This window comes from Coloeus monedula (genome assembly GCF_965178545.1).
Source record: "Coloeus monedula genome assembly, chromosome: 8".
Lineage (NCBI taxonomy): Eukaryota > Metazoa > Chordata > Aves > Passeriformes > Corvidae > Coloeus > Coloeus monedula.
In genome coordinates, this window is record NC_138788.1 from 26,955,544 (window position 1) to 26,972,063 (window position 16,520).

The 16,520-nt window shown below is 42.9% G+C and overlaps 1 protein-coding gene across 1 annotated transcript in view; it reads right to left on the minus strand.

Moving 5' to 3' along the window:
• Positions 1–13,845, minus strand: part of COL17A1 (collagen type XVII alpha 1 chain) — a gene marked incomplete at both ends in the record, with an annotated part of 34,171 nt that extends 20,326 nt beyond the window's left edge. The window contains 17 exons of the mRNA XM_082285682.1: positions 25–240; positions 679–828; positions 1,420–1,464; positions 1,604–1,693; positions 2,066–2,227; positions 3,489–3,554; positions 3,901–3,972; positions 4,414–4,485; positions 5,200–5,343; positions 6,563–6,706; positions 7,042–7,089; positions 8,692–8,727; positions 9,624–9,671; positions 10,035–10,172; positions 12,115–12,213; positions 13,043–13,087; positions 13,791–13,845. Of these exons, the coding sequence (XP_082141808.1) occupies positions 25–240; positions 679–828; positions 1,420–1,464; positions 1,604–1,693; positions 2,066–2,227; positions 3,489–3,554; positions 3,901–3,972; positions 4,414–4,485; positions 5,200–5,343; positions 6,563–6,706; positions 7,042–7,089; positions 8,692–8,727; positions 9,624–9,671; positions 10,035–10,172; positions 12,115–12,213; positions 13,043–13,087; positions 13,791–13,845 (1,630 nt within the window). The remainder of the gene's footprint in view (positions 1–24; positions 241–678; positions 829–1,419; positions 1,465–1,603; positions 1,694–2,065; positions 2,228–3,488; positions 3,555–3,900; positions 3,973–4,413; positions 4,486–5,199; positions 5,344–6,562; positions 6,707–7,041; positions 7,090–8,691; positions 8,728–9,623; positions 9,672–10,034; positions 10,173–12,114; positions 12,214–13,042; positions 13,088–13,790) is intronic.
• Between the last annotated feature and the right edge of the window lie 2,675 nt (positions 13,846–16,520).

Here is a 16,520-nt window from a genome sequence, read left to right on the forward strand (position 1 = left end):
GGTTCATTTTTTGACTCTGCTCACCTCGTTCTATTTCCTTATTCAGTCTGCTCTTCACCATCAACCAGACTGACTCTTCATTTTCATATGGGAAGGTTGAAGAGGGTGAGATACCATGAAGAAAGTCTACTCTTGAAACATCCTTTTCTATTTTTGAATTCCCTTGGTTAACTGCCAGGAGGCCACCATTGATTTTTTCCAGGTCTTCCACACGAGATTTCAGCTTTCTCACTTCTTCCGCTGGAAGGTTAAAGGAAAATGCTAGGGAACATGCTGCTAGATATGCATGCCTGAAATACCTTGTGCTATCACAGGGACATGCCAACACTGTCAGGTAGCTATGGCCACTGAGTTTTGCAGAATTCTTTCTATCTTTTCTTTTCCCAGCAGGGATATCTGGAGTTTAAATGACAACTTTGGAATCTGTCAGTCTCAGAGCAGTAAGATCTCAGGAACTTTCCTATCCTGCTCACCCCAAGACTATGTAACTCCTTACCAAAGATTGTGTTCCTTATCCATTCCTTCTGTCCATTTGTAATATTTTAGTGGCAGTTACCACCAAGCTGAATGTTCTCCTCAGTTCTGTGGCTTGGTATCTCTGGTGCTTGGGCTCATTGCCAGCTTAAATGCTCTGTCCTTCTATCCCATTCAACATTTTTTTCCTTAGTTATTTCTTACCCAGAGCAATGAGTCCAAAAAGCAAGCCGAGGAGAAACAACCATGCTAGAAGCAAACCCAGGAGCCATTTCCACCAGCTACAGCAGGAACCACAGGGACACCAGGATGGTGCTGATCCAATGGCACCCCCTGCATCACCACCTCGTATTTCTGCAAGAGGGAAGGAGCAGTCTCCTGGTTAATGAAAAGTTCCTTGACTTCAGTGTTAAGAATCTTTAACAAGGAGGACACCAAGGTCTGATCCATTATACAAAGGGCTACGGAAAAAATCTTTACACCACTCTGCACACATAGTGAGTGTAATTCTAGTCCCTGTGGAAGATTGGAACAGTATTTCCAAAGGAATTTCCAACAGGGAACAAAAACATTCAGTGCATTTTAAAATAACAGCTGGAAAACATGATCCCATAGGGGTAATTTTTTTCTACAGATCTGAGCCATAAATGACAGCAATAGCCAGCATGGTCTGTCTGAGCCCTCTCTTCCCCAAAAATCTGTCCCAGGAGCAGGATGTAGCTGGACTGTCAGCTATCTGATTTTCTCTAGCCATAAAAAAATATCCCAGCTACCCACTCCTCTACAATTAAATCACTGGTACTAATTTCTCTGGTAGCCTCCTGAACATTCCCTCCCCCTGATTCACTGCACAGAGATCACTCATGTCCCTCAAGAATGATTGCTTTTTTTGTATATCATGCTTTGGTGATTCTTCCAATGAAAGACTGAGTTGCACTCACTTACCTGCATAAGTTTCTTTGTCCCTTTTTGGCATGGATTTCAGCCCTCCTGTTTTAACAACAGTAAAAGAGGTTTTATCAGTCTTTCTGTGCATAATAAAATTTAGAGTGGGGGCTTGAAATGGAAAGGTAGTAATGGAGGCAGAAGGAAAAAGTTCTGTTGCATTTCCACAGGAACAAACTCTTACCATTTGCATCTGATTTTAGGCCAGTATCTGTAGCATAAGAGGAGGAAAATCCCTGCTTCTCTTTCTTCAAGGTGTCTTCTACAAAAGACCCTGAGCAGGAACCAAATAAAATTAAAAATGTTACACCAAAAGTTCAACCGGCCCTATCTTCTTTCATTGGTAAAAGGCATATTTTTATTGGGAAGACACAATAGCTCTGCCTGTTTAAACCAGATCAAGGTTTTTTGCTCTCAAAGCTCCTGAGCTTTGTGAAATATCCCAAATATCTCCAATACTCTGGAGCTTCAAATGCAAAAGCCAGAGCTAGATTTCAGCTGGCATGGTTAAAAGCTGCCTGCCTTCCAGAGGTTCTTGTATGATGTACAAGTCAGGTATAGTGTCCTGAACGCTGAACTTCCCTTATGATCAGTCTCCACTTCTCTGTCCTCAGAATAACCACATGTCCTGAAAAAAGGAAGTTACCTCCATTAAGCCCAGTGTTAGAGGCACTAAAGACTTTGCCACTGTCCTTTGTCATGACCAAGAGTTCCATCTCCTTTGCTGGTGCCTTCTCCTTCTCCAGCAGCAGGAACTTGCAGTCTTTGCGCAGAATGTCATCTCCCTGGGAGCTCAAAACAGTTCCTCCTGGAGTATTGGTAAAAGCCAGTAAAGAGGAGATGAGTGTGAGCCATTGAGTCCATAACTACAAGCCACATCACTTTTGTTCATAAAAACAGGTGGTCACATTGTGATTGGAGTTGCCACTACCATAAGCACCCTGTAAGAGACACACTGGTCACTAAAGGTAACAGGAGAGCTGTGCATGTCATTAGGTTTCTTTGGAGATGTGCATTTCACTAGCAGGGGAGCAACTGCTGCCAGAAATGGAGAACATCTGGAATTCAATCACATGTAGAAGTGATTTGCTCAATGACCTCTTTGCTCCTCACACTTACTACGGAGTCAAAGAAACTCAACCTGAGAGAGAAATTCAGGGGTCAGCAGAGCCACCACAGCTCAAGCTGAGGAGCCCATCAAGCACTGCCAAATTACTCTGTCAAGCACAAAGCACTCCATATCCTGGGAGCCAGGCAGGGTTAGGAGAGACACTGAACTGCAGTTTACTGAGGTTTGGCACAGGCCAAACAAGGTTCAAAACCATCACTGTGGTCACTCTTGTGCCACAAGGCATTATGAAGTATGTCTGGAATGGTGTACAAACATGAATTTGCACACAAATTGACACAATATTGAAAATCAAGATAAACAGAAAGGTATTATTCCATTACTCTTGCGGAACCTGGAATAAACCTTTATTAGAAATGTTATCCTAACTTCTGTGGTCTTTACATCTATTTTTAAGCCTTGTCTTTGGGAGTCCTTGGATTACAAAGCAAACTTGGCTTACTTTACACACACAGAAAAGTATAATTTATAACTCTCAGAGTTGCAGAAAAGAGCTGGAAAGAATGAATCCTAACTGATCAAGGACAAAGGGCTTCTCTCATTAAAAAAACATAATCTGATATGTATAAGTCAATTCCTTCATTTTTGAGTGGTTGAAGCTGGTACTACTGAAAAATTATTTTTAAGAGCAACCTTGCAAATGTTTTAGCCTCAAATGAAGTACAATTTAATGCGTGCTTTTCTATCCAGCTCCCTGCCTGCTGAGCAGAAATAGCTCAGAATTAAAGAATCCAAGTTATTACAGAGATCTGAATCAGACCAGCTCGTTTGCTCATTCTTAGCTTCTGACTCATTTTCTTTTCAGAAAGGTACTGGTAGACTTGGCTAGTGACAAGTTATGCACTTGAGCATCACTCAGCTGGGCTGAATCTCTAACTTGTTTGTATTATGATATTCTTATACAAGGCCATGCCTGAACATCTGTGAATGACACACTCACCTGCTGAGGCAGAGACACCAGTACTTGCCATGGTGTTGCTCTGAGAAGTGTTCTTCATCCCATATGCTGCAAAGAAGAAAATCAGCAATGACAGAGATGAAGGATAACAAGGGATGTACACACACCAAAGCATTTGAAAATCTTTTCTCATTCAGTGTTCCTAGGACAACTCAAACAACCAAGGGTTTCCCCAGCAAGCAAATCTCTAGTGCATCAGCACTGGGAGCTACTCCTGCACATGCAAAGCAGAGGAAATGTTCCTCAATATCCTTTCATACCACACTGTGCCACACAAGAAGATGGTGATGAGGGAGCCTCTGTCAAGAACTTTCTAGTCACTGCAGAAAAGGTGGAAGAAGGAAGCACACATTGGTGACCCTCACACTTTCTCTAGGCTTACTTTGTTGCTGACCTGCAGAGGCTGCTGTAGCATTCTGGGTCACAGATGAAGAGCTTGGAGACAGGTTGTTTTGAACTCCAAACACTGCAAAGAAAAACATTGCAATGAGGGTTATAGGAGTCCTGCAGTGCAGGTGGCATTCCGGCTAAAATCCAAACAAAACCAATGATACAGTAGTAATGACCTCTCCCAACAAATTTCACCAGCTATCTGGAGGCATCACGGGCCTAAGCATTTCTGTAGAAAGATCTTCCTCACAAAATGTTTTGTAACTTAGATCACTTTGCTGTATTGTTATTGTAGGCCCAGGACCATAATGGTGACCATTTTAAAACATTATCTCGAGTTACATTGCAAGGCCACTCTCATGGCTGCATGGACATTTCTGCAGGTGGGGCAGCTGGGAAAAAGCTGCTGACACTCAGATCAGGAATAGGAGAGAAACTGGTATATAGGTATTATCTCACTGTACTTGTTTGCCAGAAATGTGGTGCTGTCAAAGCGTGAAGGGAAGAAAAATCTGACCTGTAGAGGAAGAGCTCAGGCCCGCGTTCAGGGTATGACTGGTGGGAGCCAGGTTATTTGGAACACCAAAAACTGCAAAAAGAGGAAGTAAAATGTTACTACTTCTCTCAAATCATAAATCCAACACTCAAAGGTCAGTTGGCACAGTCCCAGAAATTAAGAGTCAACTTGGAAGTGCAATTAATGATAATGCACAAAAATTGCACAGAGGAAAAATCTTGAAAATTTTGACAACAAACCACCCTTTTACTGAACTGACAAAGAGGAAATAATCCTACCTCAGACAAGTTGAGATTGTGTGACAGTGAGAGAAAGTAAAGCTTTTAATAGTATGCCATCATAAAGCTTCCTGTGTTTTTTCTCTGCAACTGGGGAATGCAGAATCCCTGGCATTTAGAAATGGGACTTACCAGGTGTAAGAACACACAAAAATTACTTATTTTTAATATATGAGCCATTCTTACAATGGGCCAGAATAATTCAATATTTATTTGAGTCTAAACTATAGGGAATGTGAGCTTGACCTCATTGATAAAGACATCACTAAAGTTTAGTGACAATTAGAGAATCAGGACAATAGGTCCTCACAAAGAACAATTTTCAGATACAGTCAGTGTAGAAGCAGAGAGTGCCAAATTACAGAAAACCAGAGAAAATTCAAGCATACCCCTCACCATCTCGATCATTCCATCATTTTAGTTTATGCTGTGCAAAAAAAAGGCACTGCTTTTGACTCAGTTTCAGGATAATTCCATCCTTCAAACCTGAGCAATCCAGGGAGCATACCTGATCCAGTAGAGTGAGACATGGCATTGATCAAGGAAGAGCTGCTTTGGTATCCACCAAGGGAAGAGCCAGCAGGCAGAGTGGAGGACCACATGTATGAAGGGAGGGCAGTATTCAGTACGGTTGTGTCATATGTCCCCGACACTGTAAAAACCCAAACAAACAAAAGTGGTTTTCAATGAAACCAGGTGTATGGCTTAGCATGCACTGCAGGTTTATATGGCAAACAACTTAAATTTCAATTACCCTTGTGGAGTCAGTCCAACAACGCCAGGTCAACATGGCATAACTGACCTCAAATGTCAGCTGATTACAGCCCACACAAATTTTAACCAATGGAATAAAGATTGACCTGATAGCATGATCATTCACAAAACACCTTGAAGAGATTTCATTGCTCATAGATGTTACGGTATACCAGAATGAACCACTCCAGTCTGCCATTCTATTAATAAATCACCCTGAGCCATGGGATGTATGGCTTTTGCTTCCCACACATCTCTGACTGGTTCACTAGTGTATTGGACTAAAATTCTCAGTTTTAGACAAGATTGGAGCTCTGAGTAAGATAAAAGATATTTTTCTTAGATACTGGTGGAAGACAATGGAGTGAATGTCAATACCACTTCCTCAAGCCCTGTGGTGAGGCATATAAATAACTACAGAAGGCTGAAGTATTTTAAGTACCACTTCAATTATACAATCACAGGACCCTAGAATCACAGAATGGTTTGGGTTGGAAGGGACCTCAAAGACACTCTAGTTCCAACCTCCTGCCATGGGCAGGGACAGCTTCCACTAGACCAAGTTACTGAAAGTCTCATCCATCCTGTCCTGGAACACTTCCACAGATGGGGCATCCACAGCTTCTCTGGGTAATCTGTTCCAGTGCCTCACCACTCGCAAAGTAAAGAATTTCTTCCTCATGTCTGGTCTAAGCCTGCCCTCTTTCAGTTTGAAGCTATTCCCCCTTGTCCTGTCACACAGTTCCTGATGAGTTACTACCAAATGGTATGGCTAATAAATCACTCACTGAAATGCTGTCTTCAGTACTATCTCCATCTTACCTGGAGATAAGAGATCAAATCACTCTCAGACACATTTGCTTAGAGCTCCTATCTCTGCCAGAAATACCTCTGAATTGAAGCTGGTGGCAGAAAGAATGGACTTACTTTTATGGAAATTAGACTAGTCACTAGAAAGATGGCTCTTGTTGTGGCAACACCTGGACAGTTTTTCAGCATTCTGACCCTTTTCCTGTACTGGGACACCATGTATTCTTACCTGGATGTTCTTAGCAACTGAGTACTTTTTATGGCAAATGCTGTTTGGAATGACTGCAACATTGCTAAAGGCCAAGTACCTGACTGAGAGCTCTCAGTGACCATCTTCGTCTCCACCACAGCCTTTTTTGGTATCGGGAGTGTACTGGATGATGACCGAGTAGGGCTGCAGCTGGCAGATCGACTTCCTTTCAGCAAGCGTTTCACATCATCCAACTCCGTCCCTAGCAGGAAAAGCAAGTGTCCAAAATCACCCAAAAGCCAGTGTTTCACCGATCTGTAATCTTGCTCTGGATATAAATTGTTCAGTGGAATTTATCTGCATGTCTATGAAGTTGTTACTTTTTGGGAGTGCCACTTAATGACAAAGCTCCAGAGGATGTTTCTGGGACTAAGTACCATTTTTAATCTTTGCAAGAGCACCACCTAACCCACAGCATGCTTCCTTGTCCAGAAAGGGGACTCAAATTTATGTTCTTAACAGGAAAAGACATAACCCTAGCAGCAACATCCTCTATCTTATCCCTGATACCCCTGGGATAAAAGTCATGGCACTTACATCTGCCAGAGGGAGATGCGCTCTGCAGTCGGACTCGTATTTCACTCTCTGGGAAGATAAAAAGCAGATCATGAATATGGAGATTCATTCATTTGTGCCCTGGGCTGGGAACAAATCTTTAGGCTGAAATGAATTCTTTCCTTCTTGCTGTCTATATTCCACCTTGCTGTCTTGCTGCTTAATCTGAGCAGTACTTATGGCCCATGTGAATTGGCTGCAAATTGGCTGGGGTGACTTTTTGTTTTGGGATCACATTCTGTTACTCTGAATTCCAGGGAATTATATTTCACTCATTGATGGCCTCTGTTGAAGTCAATAGTGCTGCTACTGTCAGATAAACAGAAGGTCTAATTATGCAGTCCTCAATGATGCTGATGTTCCCATTCATCACAAATATTATTTTTATTGTCCTTCTGAACAAAAAAACTAGAGAGCCAAAATAAGTTTACTAAATACACAATTTTCCTACTACTTCCTGGATAAAACTGACATCTCTACAATGGTCTGCATGGTTCAGTCTCTTAGCATGTGCTGACTTATGTTTTGGCTCACTGAATGTAACCAGGCCAGTTTTGAGACAACATTCTCACCAGGTACCCAATGCTATTACTTTGCTTTTACCGGACCTTTACTGTCCAGCACACGAAACTACAAAGTTAATGTGATTTGGCTGGGGTAAGCCTTTAAACTGACTTCCCACCAGCAAAATGGCCAGCCAGAACCTGTGATACATGCTCCTCAAGATGAAATCGGACAGTGCATGCACTATAAAAGAAACACTATCTTGGCATTCATGTGGAGAAGATGATGGATTGGAATTATTTTCTGAAGTAATATGAGAAGCTGGACTTGATTCTCTGGTGTCTACTTTATTATGCATGGCCTAGTTCTGCTGGGAGCTCAGGTATGTAGTGTGCTAGAAGAAACTGTGACAATCTGAGGCAGAATAATTGGGAATGTGACACTCCAGGAGGACTGTGCAAGACCATGCTGTGATTTATAGCCACTGCTAAAATTAACTTGAATAAAGTGACACTATAGTTTCCTCTTCAAGCAACTGGAAACAGATATTACACTCTTTGAGACCAAGATAATCCTTCTTTCCCCAACACTGTTAATAAATTATTAGGAGAGCTGAATGATTTAAACAATGCAGAGCTTTACAGTGAGCTGGCTATACAGAACACAGTAAGTCCACAATTTTCTTACCATCTCTTTACTACCAGCATGAGATTATTTCAGGGTATGCCTTTATGGTTTGCAAGAAAGGTCACAGTAGGAGAAGCATGAATGCAATTACTGTAAATATGTCAGAGGTGGGTCCCAGAGCACGGATGGACTAAGGTTATGGTAGTGAACAGACAAGATGGAAGACTATGTCCTATGCCTTCAGACATCCAGGTTCCCAAGTAGATCCCAACACAGTCCAAACTACCATGACCTTCACTAAAGTCAATTTTTACACCAAGCATGTTTAAACAACTGCTTACATATTCATGGTTCACATCTGAAGTGGTGTAGATCCACATACCTCATCTGACTGCTCTACATGTAAACTGGTGGATTCCAGCTAAAGAACAGGTCTATTGAACACACCCGAATTATGCTGAACTGAAAAAAGTAGGCTTCTCAAAGAACAGCATCACTCACCTCGACTTTGGCTTCTCCCCCTTGTAGAGGCAGATGCTGTGAACAGCAATGAGAGAAAAGCAGTATTAGTCTTTAATGCCTATGACACCTCTGAAAATTAACATACCGATCTTGTTCAGGGTGCTCATATTCAGACAGTAACTTTTCTTGGAGCACAGTTGGGAGAATTGAACCATAAGAGTTTTTACCAGGCCCCCTTTAGACTACAAGGTATCTTACAGAAACAGTAGCACCTTTATCGTTTCTGGACCGGATGTTTCTTATTGTACAGAGAAATGTTGTTCATATATGGCAATGTCCCATTTCAAATGGCCAAAAGGAAGTTAATAGGCCTGTTTACCCCACTGACCAATGCTGGATATTGTGAAACCCTGCCTTCTCTATGAGCCCAAAGGTGACCTGATCATGATCAGCAGCTCAGAGTTTGCAAAGGGCAAGCTCGTATCTGCTGACAACGTTCAGTGTAAATATATCACTTGATAACCACTTCATCTTTCCATATATACTTGCTGAAGTCTAGAAATGAGCTATGGGAAAAGTATGTCCAGCAATGGCTCAAAACCCTAAGAGTCTGGACTTTCTTGCTTGCAGCTGTTCTTCCAGCTATTTTTGAAGGGTAAAGGGAATGCTATGGAGTTACCCATGTCTCTCTTCTCCTGTCCATGTCCTATATCATACAGGGAGCATCACAAAAGCAGCTGAGAGTAGCAGATACAGAGTATGCACCCTCTGTTTGAATATAATCAGCTAGAGACCTGACAGTCAGCTGTTAATGTAAATCCCAAATAACTCCTCTGAAGGAGAGGCATGACTGCCCAGGTAGAAGCAGCACAGGTGGAGCAGGACACAGCAATGTACAAAAAGCCATTATGGTCATCCACTCACATGATCTTGCAATAACATTCAGAGGAACAGCTCTAAAAAGAACATACCAAAATCTTTCCTGGGAAACTCAGGAGAAGAGTTGGCACTGGAGCTCCCTGCAAAGAACAGAAAGGTGTTCGTTAATACTTTGCATACGATCATTAAAAGCTTTCAAAACATGTCTTCCTGGCAACTGTTTAATCTCAGTAGGCAGCAAACATTTCCATTTAAAAACAGAGCTATTCAGGTTTCACATGAAAGAACTGCTAATATCTTTCAACAAATACATGTCACAGCTCCTTTTAGGAATGAGCATTACTCTTAGGATAAAAGGATGTAATCATTAAATTGTGTCCCTGATGGCTTATTTCCTAGGAAAACCACAATGGGATTCTTGTGCTATTGGGGACAATTCTGCATTAATGTGACCTCAGAGTGCACTGCACATTGCCTCCCTTCTATGGCACGTTCTGTGATACCTTCATATGTTGCATGGCGGTTGACATAGGTTTTTCTTTCAAATGTTGAGCCAGGTGATTTGGTGAGAGTAGAGCTGGGAGACTGAGCTTGTCTGTAGCTGGAGGATGATGATGTTGAATTCAATCTACCACTTCCACCTATAGTTAAAACAAAACGCCCTCAGCAAATGGAAGAGAAGCCCTGGCTGTTCACTCTGTATGCCCTGGGTGCTTTGTGTTACTGTCTTCTGAGCTGGACAAATTTGCATTGGTGTTTCACAACTAGAGATGGACAAGAACAATATTTGGGTCTAACTCTGGCTATCCTCAGCATTCAATGCAGAGAGGAGTATTGGCTATTACTGTGGTTTCAAGACAAATCTTGTCAATAATAAGTATGAAACTGGGTTCTGGCCTAGGGCAATAGTGAGCCATCTCCCCCAAGCAGAAACCAATCTAGTTCTGGATGATGCTGAGTTTTGGTTAGGATATAGATTCACTTGTAAACTCAAGTGTTACATGACACAGACTACAAAAACTGGGAGACTGTTAAACCAAACTCAGAATGCTGAAGGATGCAATTTATGAGATAATGGAAAGCAGAGATGAGTCCACTTCCCTATAAAGCAGCTATCCATGCTCTCACTTAGTCAATTTTCTGGAGAAGTGATTGAGGTGTGCATCAGGCCTGAGACAGCCTGGAGGTTAATAGCAGCTGTTATTTGTAGACAGAGGAAACAATTTCCCTCCTAATTCACATCAGTGCTGTGGAGAAGGAACTGAGCAGCTGTAACTAATGTGTTCATACTCTTGCACAAAATCTAATGCTGGAATATGATCAGGGTGCAGCAAAAAGGGAGCTCTGTGATAAACTGCAACCTACCTATGCTGATCAGCAGCATCAAACTGGATATTGTTTACCCATCCCTATAAAAAGAGTGTGTCCTTTTGGTCTCAACAGTGTTTTTGTGCCAACTTTCCCTCTAAAAGGACCTGTTTTGTTCTGTAACTTTTCCATTCAATTCAGCAGAAAGAACTACTGTAACAAGTAGGCCTCTGTTAGAGGCATTCTGCAAGAAAGTGGGAAAGAAGAGACTACAGAATGCTCTGTGAAACTGCAAGAACTCAGTATCTCTGAAGTTCAGGTTCTTTTCTCTTCTTCCACATACTGGAAAGTAATCAAAGGAAGATGGTAATGCTGCATGGCCCTCTGAGTTTGCAGGACTGTATTTAGTTCTCACACTGGTGCCAGTCCAATTAGACTGACATCTTTACTGGAGTTACTTCACATCTGCCCCGAGCCAGTGATTCCACACTCTGGCCTTTAACTGGCATGCAGGTGTCTGTCAGATCTGTTTGGTATGGCTAACTCTCCCCTTGAGCTTCCAATCTGCACTTCACTCCCTTTGGTTTGCCAGCTCCCTTTGAGCACAAAGAATGTTTTCCATAAGGAGAGTTATACAGTCAGTCCCACTGGAGACAGAGCAGTGTGCCAGGTACCTGGCTAGGAAGCTTTGTCTTTAGAAGCCTTTGCTATGACAGTCTAACAGCTGAGCAAAGAATGCTGTTAGAGAAGAATCCTGGTTTTATGGAGTAGGCAGCACACACTGATTTAGCATGTCCAGAAAATCTGGCCGAGTGTTCAAAGTGCTAAAGTCATGGACACACAAACATAGGAAAACATTTTCTAGGAAATTCTTTCATAATATTCTACCCTCAGCAAGATCAACAAAAAGATTAATCAAAACTGCCTTTAGAACAAAAATTGTCAGAAAGACTGTGATTTGGAAAAACTGAAAGAAGGGAAATTCAGCTTCTGAATGATTTCTTAAAAACAGTAGGAATGACTTTTTTTGTTGTTCTCCTGAAATTAGGTTTTCCCTGTGGAAAATTGAACTTTTTCCACTAACTTACCCATTCTCAAACCCAACTTTAGGGAAGGAATACCTTCACTTTGCGTGTCTATTTGCCACTGTTACTTTCATAAACCCTCTTTTCCTTACCCCTGTCTCACCCTACTTCCCTGCCTTGAATCTCTCCTCAGCCCATTTCTGCTGCCTTTGCTCTCTGTTTCCTACTGGGCAATGCTTTCATTCCTTACTTGAGGTCACATAGCTGCTTCCATGGGTGTACGACCGCTTTTCCACTCCACTCCCTCCAGTGTGGGATGATGTTTTGAGCCCACTGCTGCTCCCTCCTTCTGAAAGAAATGAGCACAAAATGAGACATTGTCTCCAGGCAGAAGATAAGAAAGGCAAGGACACTTCAAGACAAGGCAGGAGGGACCCAAAGTTGTCCACACACTCAATTACAAGTACAGCTTCCTATCTGGTGAGAGATCAGAGCTGCAGAGAAGTGTCTTGGCAGAGCAGACAAACACTTGCACTCCACAGCCAGCAGGTTTGTAGTCACGTTTTCCTCCATACACAGACGGAAGAATACTCCTGTTAACCCTCATCATAAATGAGATGGTAGTGCAATTCCTTGCCAACTCAGCTGCAGCAAGCTAATCAAGGATACGGTGAGATAAAGAGTGTGGAGGATTCTTCCCTATTTGGAGCTTGTACTTCTCTGCAGAGGTAGAAATAACATGTGACTTCTGATATTATCCGAAAAGATTCGCTCACTGTTGCCAACTGGGTAAGATGACACAGAAAATAATACACTGTAGCCCAAGCAGGGGAGGCTGCAGACCCATCACTTTTGATCCCTCTTCCCAATAAACAATCACCACTGGAGACCCAGTATCTGGACTTAAATCTTTGGAGAGTCTGGTCTTCCAGTCTTAGTGGAGTATGGAGCTTTGTTTCTGACAATACCCAGACAGGTCTCCAAATACTACTCCTCTCTGGTAACAAGTATTTTGGGAGAAAGGCATTTCTGCTTTCCTTTGGGTGCAGATCTTTATGCACTGAGATCTGCTGCACCCATGGATTTATGGAAATAATGAAAATAATGCAGACGAATAAATAGCATGGAGAGGCACAGAACATTGTGCAGAAGCAATGCAATGACTGAGAATTACTTACTGGGTGGCAAGGATGTCAGTCTTGTGGTTACAGTCTCTGTAATAACTGAGGGAAGAAAAGGGTGCAGAAGTAACAGCATGTTAATATAGCCAAACTGGATCAATGTTCTACCTATTTTCTATGCAAAAGCATGACTTGTTCAAAGAAGATTGACTCATTTAAATAAAAGTTCCTTAAGACCACACTGCCTGGGGCTGTGGCTACAGGCTCATTATCACACAATGCTGTGTTTCTTTGCAGGTCTTTCTACTTCTGAATGCTAGCTTCTGCCATGAAAGATTTTTTTTCTTTACCTGTAAAAAGATCCCTGTAAAATTTCTGGGCACTTCTGAACCACAGCCATTGCTGTAACAGCAAAGCCCATGGTCAGACCCCTTAGTATCTTCCTACTAGTTAATTCTCATAAGGTCAGTAGAAATTAACCTTTGTTTCACACAAAGTCCTCAGACATTTTCTAGGCCACCCACGGCATTGATAGCAGAGGTAGGAGCAGCACACCAGTGTCTGCACTACTGGTTAGACATGCTACAACAGGGCAATCATCTGGTTAAACAATCAGGTCATGATACACATCTCTAAATGTCTGATCTTGGCCCATTCTATTCCTTATTCTGACTTCAATACAGACCAGGGCCCGGAGCAGAATTTAATTCTGGACCTCCAGTCAGCATTTAATCCCTTACAGCAATGGCCATTCACTTCTCGGGTTTCTGGGGTGTGATACAAAAATTTAAAATCTCCTCCTTACGTCTTTCAGTAACTTCTGATCCATCTTGCCTCGTTTTCCTTGTTACAGAATCCATATCATTGCCACCTGCAAAGAAAACAGAGGGACTGCACTCAGAGCTCTGTGAAGAGTAAGAAATGACAACAGCTCCCCACAAGTCCCACCACTTTGCTCCCTTTGGATGGGGACTAGACTGCCTGGAAGATGTCTGTGCCAGGGAATTTACAGTGCCCTTCCAGAGCCATATGATTTTTACTGTCGGACTGGCACCTACAACACTGGATGCTGCACAAGGCACCAGAGCTGAAATACCAGGAGGGGCTGTAAAGCCAACAGGTGAGGTCGAGGCAGTTGAAGCAAATCCACTCAGTGATGGAGTTTAGACCTGGATTTATATCCAGACTACACTACATTATGGTTTCCAGCTGTGCCCCTATAAAGGTTTGATGAAAACCAGAAGATCCAAGCACTACTCCCATACACCTCTTCTGGGCAGGACTCAACAGTACAGGGTTAACTGTGCAGGCAAAGTTGCAGGAGTAAGCTACCTGCACTTTGCCAGTACTGTCAGAAAAACCTCAGCAGACATACCGCTGCTCTGCTGACAGTAATAGTGCATTCTCAGGGTACACTTATGCTAAAGCCACAGCACTGACTTTAGCAAAGCAGAAAAAGCACTGGAGGTACCTTTGAAAGAGCTATTTCTGGCAGCAAGGAACTTAAGGTAGGAAGTGCTTTATCTTGCTTTACAAGCAGAGCAGCAACAGTTTGGAGACCTTGTCTGTGGCTTTGGAATCTGATCTAATTTAATGCCAGCTCAGGTCAGTCTACACAGTACTGGAATCAATGCTGTGAATGCTGTGTACACACTTTGTCGTTACTTGGATCCCTCACTAGTCAAAATTATAATCTCTAGCAGAGGTATGACTGTCTGCCAAGGCAAGAATACCACAAAAAACATGATTGTGGAAAAGAGACATCATCTAGAAGAGAAAACACTTCTGTCAGAAGGAACCACACAATTGCTCACTCCTAGTCTTACTAAGATAACATTTCATCTTGTGCAGCCACAGACAATGAGAAGTAAAAGATTTTAATTCACACACAAGCTCACCATAGGGCAAAGCCCTTCACTGGATTTGAAGTCTCCTCCTTAAAACTGAAGGCCCAGCTGTACCAAAACCAACACATTTAAGATGCTGAGTCTAAAAAAAGCTTTGGCCAAAATTCCTTCCAAGTTTTAAAGCCCAGCTTGATGCAGAACCCAAGACCATGTCCCCCAGTTCTGTTAAATTTGAGTTTAATCCTCATCATTCCTCTTACTCTTTTGTAAACTGCAGCCCCCTTGATGTTACACTTGTACTGCCCAGGCACAAATACTGACACAAGGCAAGATGCAGCAGAGAATCTGCAGGAATATCCAACATTCAGATTTAATTTTGTTTTTAACCAGCCCCTGCTATTCCCAGAGCTGGACAGGAATTTGAGTGGAGAAGGCACAGTGCCAGCCAAGCCACTCTAGCCCCCCATGACAGACTCATCTGCACTTTGCAGAGAACACCACAGTGCCCACTAGCCCTCACTCTGCACTGCGGACCCTGAGCTTGTCTAAACAGCCCTGTAAGTGGGGCTCCCGAGGCCACATCCAAATCCTTACACAACCTGGTGGCAATAGGATGCTGCTCAACCCTTACAATGCTTGCTAAAACTAGGGATTTCCAAGGGATCTTCCAGGGTGTCGATTCCAAGGCATATGCAAGACTGGAGCTATATGCATTAGGAGACTTCCTCCTCTAGCAGGATAACAGTCCCCTGCAACAGAAGGGTTTCTGGTCATTCACTCCAAGGAAAGGCATTATCCCTGCTACTCTTCTTTACTGCATCAACAGTGGAAGCATCTTTCAAGCTCTCTCCCTAGAAACAGATGCTGGAAGCTGTTGTGTAGATGTCAGCACTGTTGGCTTTATCAGTGTTTTTGGCAAGGAGCACAGTTTTGTATTTGGAAACTGCTTTCCTACTGCTTTGTAGCCCCAGAACTCCACTTTCTCTCTGCTATTGGGAGGTGGTGCTAGTTATGGATGCTGGAAGAGGCCAACACCACCATGGAGTGAACGCAGCTTTTGCATCTTTGCCTTTCCTTGAGAAAGGGAAGTATCTTGCTGTGATATCAATTAGGAAAAAAAAAAAAAAGTTACAGCCCATCTTTGGAGCCATGCATGCCACAGCCTGGCCCCAGCACACAGTGCCTTTGCATGTGTGCTTGGCACATGGATGCCAGCAGGCAGACTGCACTGCATTTCCATTACCTGTCAGGCCTGACTCATCTCCCCAGCTCCTATCTGGAGTCACAAAAGCATAGCTGTGGGCTATGTCTGTGGCACAGCAACAGTGCTGTTGAATCAGAGAAGTCATCTGCAATTGTCTTGAAGCAACAAGCAGCAACTTGTGAAGTGGGATCACTCAGTGCAGGAAGCAACACTATGGCCCCTTTTACATAAGCTCAGGGGCTGTAGTGCGCTTGTGGCACCCACAGAAACAGAGAACTTGCAGCCATTATTGGCACTAGGAACCAGGAGAGGTCTGGCACTGCCACACTGCCACACTGCAAGCTGCTTCCTCTCTGTACAGCATTGAAAACAGGATAGTAATAACTGCCCAGCACTGCAAGACATGCTCAGATCTGTGCTTTCCATAAAAGCCTGACAATGCAGCTGACCTCTTGCACCCCCTGTTCCATGTTACTGCAGGGCA